The following is an 8,535-nucleotide window of genomic DNA, read 5'->3' as shown; positions in this document are numbered from 1 at the left end:
TAGGGAGTAATCATGCTCATATCTCAATTCGGCCTCGCGTTGCACACTCATCCATTTTGAAATTTCGCACGCAATTATTGAATTATACTCCACTCAGTCCAATTACTATTAATAATGAAAGGACAAGAATAGCTATTATTCAAATTTAGTTGAGTGTTCAAGCTAGAGCTGAATATTGTTGAATCGCAGTAGAGGGTCTCTCAAGCGATGATTTAAAATGTAATCAACTGTACATATGATGAGAGAAGCAGTAGCCCCTCATAGTACCCCTCGTAGTAGTTATAAATGAGTACCAACCCCAGGGGGGGTGGGTACTCCCAGAAAAGTTGGGTGGGGGTGTGCAGCCCACTTCCCAAAACCCTTACCTTATTTGACCAAAATCTGCAACATTTGCTACCCTATTTATGACTTGCCCAAAAATTTGCCGCTGACACATTGCCGCTGACACAGTTGCTTTAAGCATAAGTTATGATGGCTTTTGTTGATGGTCTTATTGATAATGATGATAAAGTAGCTTCTTATAAGAAACATACCCAATTTAAGACTAGAGTGCCAAAACCATACCCTGTTTAAGACCAAAATGGTCAAAATTGATACCCTATTTATGACCAGAATGCCTGAAACACCCTACCCTTTGGGGCCGCTCATACCTATATAGCCCATATAAGGGAGTATCCCGTCCCCCGGGGGTACAAACAAACTGTTAAGGACAGTTAACAGCTTGCTAGTACCCAGTTATACTGTCTTATGGGTGGCACACCACCTGGATGGACTAGCACACCATTCTGTTGTGGGAACTTGGCTTTGTACCTAGCTTGAAATTAACCATGAACAAACAAATTTCAGAACCACCAAGACCCTAACAAATTTGTATGTACCCGGGTTTTAAAAGCACGATTTACTCAACAACAGTCAACCAAATCTGGCAAGTTTATTGGTTGTATTGTTAATCATTTACACCGTCTCACTACAGACGGATAACCTTTATTTAGCATGATAAAAATTAAAGCTCAGTAGCTTATGGGGTCGTGCAAAAAAAATAGAATAAAATTAAATTAAGCTTCATATAAAGTATATATGACTGAATTCATGAAAACCGTATTAAATACTTTGCACCAAAATAGCCATATGCACTTTGATTTCACAACACTAAAAAGCGTTAAATTCACTCCAGTGATGGAAAAAATATATAGAGAGAGGAGAACAGGAATCGAAAGATAAGAGAGTGGAGAAAGAAAAACTGACATCCTTTTATGGACGTTGATGCAAACATTTTCCAGTCGATGAATTTTTTTTAATTTTTTACTGCAGTCAGATAATTATTTACTTGTGTCAGAAATGCAAAAAAAATTGGGGGTCACAGACTTCATTTCAGAGATAAAACAAAGATATCGAAAGTGAATCAACGGAGCTGAGGCAAACAATCTGAGTCATACTTTGTAGAAGCGGTTCTGTTGGGTAAATGATTCCAAATGTTACCAACGTTTTCACAAAATTCACCCTTCAAGAGACATTTGAAACCATTGCACAGATAAACGAAGAGCTAAAAAGAATGGAATTCGATGGTGCATTTTTCAAAAAAATTCAAACTTCTAGCCGATAGATTTTCTTCATTTTTGGCTAAAGGTAGAAGATCGGTAGAGAAAATGATCCATGAAAAGAAAAATAGGGGTCACCAAACGTCCAAGATCGTTAAATCCAGGCAAAGCTATAGCAATGGTGCCCTATCATTGCACAGGGAGCCCTCACATCTGTTAAGAATATGAATATACATGGTCTACTAGTGCCAAGTCTGGAACCGAAATTGAAGAAGTCTGGGACGGGCGGGAAAATTCCCAAATTCTCGGAGGAGTCAATCGCACACCGAGGATGCCTTATATGGGCTATATAGGTATGTGCGGCCCCAAAGGGTATGGTTTTTTGGCCTTTTAAGTCATAAATTGGGTGTCGATTTTGGCTATTTTGGTCAAAACATATTTTGAGACGATTTTGCTCCAATTACTCCTTGATTTAAATCTACACACTTGTAGCTATCATAGCAAAACCTATAGCAACGGTTGTTTACAGTCCATGATTACTTACAAAATGAATTCAATTCAGTACATTAATTATACTTTATAGGAAAACTATAGAGATGTGAACTTGTGAGAATTTTTCACCATGGTTTGAACATTGTTTCCTGTATCACCTTATACGCCCCTTATAATTGGTTAACATTTCTATGACCAGTGGGTATTCAGGCATTCAATGGAACTTTTTAATATAGTTAATAATAGCTAATATTAGTAAACGGTTTACCATTTTCATGAGAAAAATTCCTCAGAACGCTGTCTTCTGAGGTTTGTTACCTGGACAACTTGCTTATGGACAGGATGAACTTAATTCCATGCTTCTCAATGTTATCGTGTTTATAATGAACACCACTCTTTAACACTGAGGAGCTAGTTATTCATTAACGTTTTTTTTAAAGTGAGGTTGTGAAGTCCCTAAACGTGGAGCCAAAACTGTCCCACAAAATTGTTTTTTTAAAACACATGTTTTTGAAGGTATAAGACCTTAAATAGAGGAGTTCACGCTCTAAGGGGCATTATGGGTAATCGGGGCAAATTTACAAAGAAGCAAAGCCGTAACACAAATGATCATCTTTGCATGTCGGATCTTATTTCACGTTTGGAGACGAAACATATATTGTAGACGGAGACAGGGGCGTAGCTAGGGGGGTCCTGGGGTCCCTGTCACCCCCTTTTGTAAGCCTTTTTTAGGCAAACAACCTAAAACAGGCGAAAATAACAGGACAATCTGGTGAGTACCCTCACTTTGACACAGTGTGACACCCCCCCCCCCCCCCTTTGAAAAATCCTGGGTACGCCCCTGGATGGAGAAACCCCTTTTCTAGGTTTACCAGCGTTTTTGAGCCGATCATAGCGGTCGAGCTCTCTGAAGACCCGGATTTAGAAGAACATAATTCGGAAAACGAATAATAGAATCGAAGTTCGCATAACACCATACGGAACGACACAAACATAATTCGCGACGAATAATCGAATACAGGAGCAACAAATTAAAACAACAGCGACTTCTTGGCGAACATAATTGAGAACAGGTTAATCACAATTCGTAACATTAAACACACCACTGAAAACATTAAAAACCGCATTGGCAAACAGCATAATAAAATTCCAAACTTAATTTTGGCGGTAATCACCCCTCATACGTTGCTGCGAGGTTGACTGCGAGATACTGCGTACCCTATTTGCTACGATTTGCCACTATTTACCACTATTCGCCATTATAATCCATCAAATATTTTCGCTCGCGCGCGATTGGTCTAAACACGTCACGTGACCGAATATTCCCCAGCTAAAACTGGGGAATATCGGGGAATATCCGAGAATATTCCCCAATTTTCAAAACTGCGCGCGTTGCGAAAAAGATTTGAAGAATAATAAACACAATAGCCTCCATTTTGGGCGAAAATATGCTCGGACATTCGCCCTTGGACATTATCTGTTCGAGAGCGTAGCTCGACGAAAACTGTTCACTTCTCGGAACAAATAATGTACGCGGACAAATATCCGACCATACTTTCGCGCCAAATGGAGGCTATTGTTTATCTATTCGTGACTCTTCGCCACTATTCGCACTATTCGCTATTCGCTATTCGGGACTATTCGCTGTTCGCTATTCGAGACTATTCGCTATTCGCTATTTGGGTTTTCCAGACACCAAGCTCAGTCAACTCAAAAACGCTAGCAAATGTAGAAAAGGAGTTTCTCTTTTTGCAGTAAAAGTAATAGTTTCTCGAAAATGAAACTCTGAACGGATATATGGAGAAAAACGTATATTTTGCCGCTTTGTTTCTTTGCAATCTTGCCCTGCCCATCATAGAGCGTGAACTCCTGCATTAAAATAGACAAGTCATGAAATTTGACCCTAACTCGTTACGGACTTCCCGTTAATTATTTCTTTCATTGAATATTACTTAGGAGGCCATTATATAAACTACCGTGGGAACTGGTACTAATACATTCCATCCTCTCCTCCCAGATGTGAAAATAAAAATTTCTTATACTCTAATCACCCTGAAACGATTATAAAATATTTTGTAACTAATCTTAATAAACACGAACACAGCATCAGGGGCGGGCATCTCGTTTATTGATGCAGCGAGCGTTTACAAGATCACCATGAAGAAATTACAGCAGTGAATAAACAATAAAGCAAAGTTGAAAGAGATGCCTTCGAGTGGCTCTTGCATAACTTACAAAATCTTAAATAGGCTAAGGATCCTAAGGATTCATCATACCTGCAAGCACGCCTAAAGTACTTCAACAGTTAACACGAATTATACATCATAAACATACTCCAGTGTCATTAGCGAAACGTTACAAAATATATTTCTCCCTCAGTGTCAGTACTCCTGGTCGGGGGGTCACTGGGAGCGGGGACAAAGATGAGAGTGGAGCCTGGAATCCAGATTTAAATCGCGCAGCATCTAAAATGGCGTGAGGAACCATGGGGTATCCATGTGTCCAGTTTTCTCGTGGAGCCTTAATCTTCGTTGTCGTCTTTTGTCCTTAATGAACAGAGCAGAGGTATTTGGAACATTGAGTAAATGGAAGTGGCCAGTAGTTGGTGTGGCAGCCGCTTTCGTTGGTTCTATGTACACATTTGGTTTCAACCGGTCTCTTACTCTCCAAGCAAGTAACGGACAAGATGACGCAACAAACTCTCTCGGTTTACGAGACCTTTTGCAGAAACTGATCCATAACTTTGTACAGGGTGGTAAAGGTCCAGAGAAACCACCTTTAAGTCCAAAAGAGGCAAGCGAAATCTTACGAAGGAATGAGAAAATGACAGAGGTGAATATTGGAGCTGTGTCGTACTTTGAAACCAATAACTTTGCTTCGAACAATCCTTGTGAGGATCGGAACAACGAATGGCTGCTGTTAAAGACCAGTGGTGCTGCCTTTGGTGTGTTTGATGGGCACGGAGGCTGGCAATGTGCTGAAGCGGTAAAAAACCGCCTACCTCTCTATCTAGCGTTATCCCTTCTTTCCAAATCAGATTTGACGATGTTGGAAAGAAATCTTTCGAAAGGCTTCTCGATAGACGACTTTGTCACAAGTTTTCAAACGGACAAATCACCAGTGGGAGAACAAAAAAGTTCCAAAAGCAATGTTGGGTATACTTTAAGTCAGAAGCAAGAGGTTTTCCACACTGGACCAAAATATCTGGTGAAAAACTTGCTTGAAAAGTCGTTTCGTGGTCGTCTGCCTGCTGGAGAATCACTCAGTTTGGCTTTCACTCAGTTAGATGACGATATCTCAACCGAGGCTATACCAGTTAAAGTTCTTGATGACTCGTTTGTCTCTGGAGCTACAGGTGCTTGTGCTATAGTGTCATACATTGAGGGCCAAGACCTCTTTGTTGCAAACACAGGTATACAGCAATTATTCCACATAATGTTTACACCCCAAAATAATCGCTATAGATACTTGTAGGCAAGGATAGATCCGAGCAGGATTAGCAAAGCATCCCAACTCTCTCCCCCAGGTCAGATGCTGCAGTTGGTCAGGGTTAAATCTGACTGTCAAGTGTATCCACCAGCTGTTCAAATAGTTACCAGTAAAAGGTGAAAACCTGACAGTGTGGTAACTGTTAATAAATGGGAAACTTGTGTACAGAATGTATTAGATACACTCCTATGTCACCTCGATTAAGGTGATTCCTTAGTATTGCATTGCGCATCCCTACTGCGCATGATTTTCGCATCATTAGCTCATGCACACGAGTGCGTGCACGTACAAAACATAAGAGATTTCCCTCAAACTAAGCTCTATAGTGTAATAAATGTTCCTTTTCTCTTAAACGAGCACGGTGACCCCCACTTTTTATTTCATAATTTCAATGAGAAAAATACCCTCAATAACTGAGAAAAAAATTAGCAGAAATTTATGGCTACTGTTTTGGCAAAATATGAAATAAATGCTACAGAGGGAGACATAACAGGCCCAACAGTGCCTGTGCAAATTATGTTTCCTTTAAAGGATAAAAAAATGCGGGTTATTTGAAGACAGTTTTTCTGGGACGTTTGGTAGATGAATAAACAATCAAAGAAAGTCAGATGCTGTGTGATATAACATGCTGCATTGAAAAATAATCAAGCTTATTTGCTGCGCACGGAGATTATCAAAAATCACCTAAATTACTGTATTTGTCAGCATTGAGGCGTGAAAACAAGCACGGTGACCCCATCTTTTTATTACATTTTTAATATCTCTTGCCCTGTAACAACAGCATACGGAAATCTATGGCGGGTTCTTTTACTAGGGAATCACCTTAAGTAAGAATGAACATACTATTAATAACTGAAAAGTTGTATTGTTATTTGTATTCTGACTGGAATTGGTTGTGTTTTTTCTTTTAGGGGATTGCAGAGCAGTCCTTGGAAGCATGAAAGCAGATGGTTCTTGGCTTGCCACACCACTGTCCATTGATCAGACAGCACAGAATCCAGATGAAGTTCAAAGATTGCAATTAGAGCACCCTGGCGAGGAGCACTTTGTCATCAAAAATAACCGTCTGTTAGGACAGCTTCAGCCACTGCGATCTTTTGGTGATATTCAGTACAAGTGGGATAAAGTTACCCATTCTCATGTTCTAACACAGGTTTATGGTGGTCCTATAGTACCGCCAAGTATGTACAAAACTCCGCCATACCTTACTGCAAAACCTGTCATCACACATCATCACTTACAACCTCATGATAAATTCCTAATCCTGGCTACAGATGGCTTGTGGGATGTTCTTAGCAATGAACAAGCTGTTGGTTTGGTTGCAAATTTTCTTCAGCATCAAAGTAAAGATAAACAACATACACAGCTGGTTAGCAGTGTTGTCACAACTGGCAATGAGGTGCTGGAACATAATGCAGCTACACATCTTATTCGCCATGCCTTGGGCGGCAATGACCACAGTTTTGTTGCTCAGATGTTGCTAGTTCCAGAGCAATATCGCCGCATGTGGAGAGATGACATTTCTGTAACTATAGTATTTTTTAATTCAGACTCTCTTTTATCTAAGCTGTAAGAGACTAACCATACAATGGCTAATCTGAATCTTTTAGGTGATAAACCATCTGAATTATATTCCATGCAAATTACTGAGCTCTCTCACCAAGTTGCAAGTTTTTGGCTATACTCTGAAAATGAAGGATGTGTTTCATCAATGATCCAATTCTGGAATAAAACTATAATTCAGAATAGACATTCTGTCATTACATTAATTAGTGTATGACAAATAATCATGATTATTTTTAATTTTTTTATTTTACCAACAATTAGATTTTTTATTTTATCATCAATTACTGACATTCCATGTCACTTGCATTACAAAGATATCATTAAAGAATCATTATGGTCCTGGGTGAACAATTTTTTTTCTGCTTTTGTTTATTAGTTTTGTTCTTTTTTTTTTTTACATGCTAACATTTTTTCGTTTGCTGCAATTGTAATTACCATAAACTTCTGATACTAACAACCCTTGTTACTTTTGGAATTAGCAGCCTCTGGGGGTCGCTACTTTCAGGAGGTCGCTACTTTCAGGGGGTCGTTACTTTCAGGGAGCAATAAAACGTTATTTAAAGTTGGTACAACTGAGCTTTTTTACAAATTAAATAAAAGATGGCAATTCATAACAAAACATTTCTCTAAAAATGTCATTGTTCCAGTTTCATATTACTAACATATGGGTGGCCTGTACATGTCTACACTGTGTTGTCTGTTGTAGGCACAAGCTGTGCAGGTTTCTCCCGGAGTTCTTTTCTGAGCCCTCTAATCACCTTCCTTTTTTCACAGTGACATCATAGAAATAAGGAATCTATTCCTCCTCCTTAAGGTGGCTCCCTATAGTTTTACAATTGCATGCTCGCTGAGGACAAAATCTCAAGTGATCTGCGCACGCTCAAAGAAAAACGTCAGTGTTTTTCGATATTTTATGACCTCAACGTGAGCACAAAAAGCAAAACTGACAGTGAATTTTCTCGCGTTTCCTTTGGTGAAATTCTGTAAAATTTGGCAGACTGGTAGTAAATATTTTACTTTAGTTGGAGCTCGTTTTCAGGGAAATTTAGAAGACCAGTTTTTTCGCGGTGGTAAAAGACATAAATTTGCAAAAGTCGAAAAAACCGCCTGTACAAACCCAACTTTTTTCATGTTTGAGATTTGAATCCCGCAGGATGCGATGTGCTGTGAAAATTTTGGAAAATTTCACCGGAGGAAATTCAAGCAAATCGCAAATACAGCCATAAAAAAAGTAAAAAATACTTTTGTTTGGGCATTTATAATTCAAGACTAAACTCAAAATTTTAACAGATGATAGTAAAACACTATTCAATCATTGCTTGTTAGTCATGTAGTACGTTTGAGAGGACTGGGTGCCAAAATGAAGGCAAAAACAACATTCAAGACATAATACTTGTGCGGGCAACGCCACAACTGATGACCCTATGGGGCTACCTTAAGCTCCTTGCAC

At 39.2% G+C, this 8,535-nt stretch overlaps 1 protein-coding gene across 1 annotated transcript; it reads left to right on the top strand.

Annotated features, from left to right (window-relative positions):
* Positions 1-4,521: 4,521 nt before the first annotated feature.
* On the top strand, positions 4,522-7,708 carry LOC145487516 (pyruvate dehydrogenase [acetyl-transferring]-phosphatase 2, mitochondrial-like). Its single transcript, XM_081466334.1, has 2 exons — positions 4,522-5,442; positions 6,431-7,708. Exons 1-2 carry the CDS (start codon positions 4,527-4,529, stop codon positions 7,090-7,092), a joined length of 1,578 nt encoding a protein of 525 aa, XP_081322460.1. The 5' UTR covers positions 4,522-4,526; the 3' UTR covers positions 7,093-7,708.
* Positions 7,709-8,535: the final 827 nt, after the last annotated feature.

This window comes from Orbicella franksi, chromosome 5 (assembly GCF_964199315.1).
Source record: "Orbicella franksi chromosome 5, jaOrbFran1.1, whole genome shotgun sequence".
Taxonomy (NCBI): domain Eukaryota; kingdom Metazoa; phylum Cnidaria; class Anthozoa; order Scleractinia; family Merulinidae; genus Orbicella; species Orbicella franksi.
This window is presented reverse-complemented; position numbering and strand designations above follow the sequence as displayed.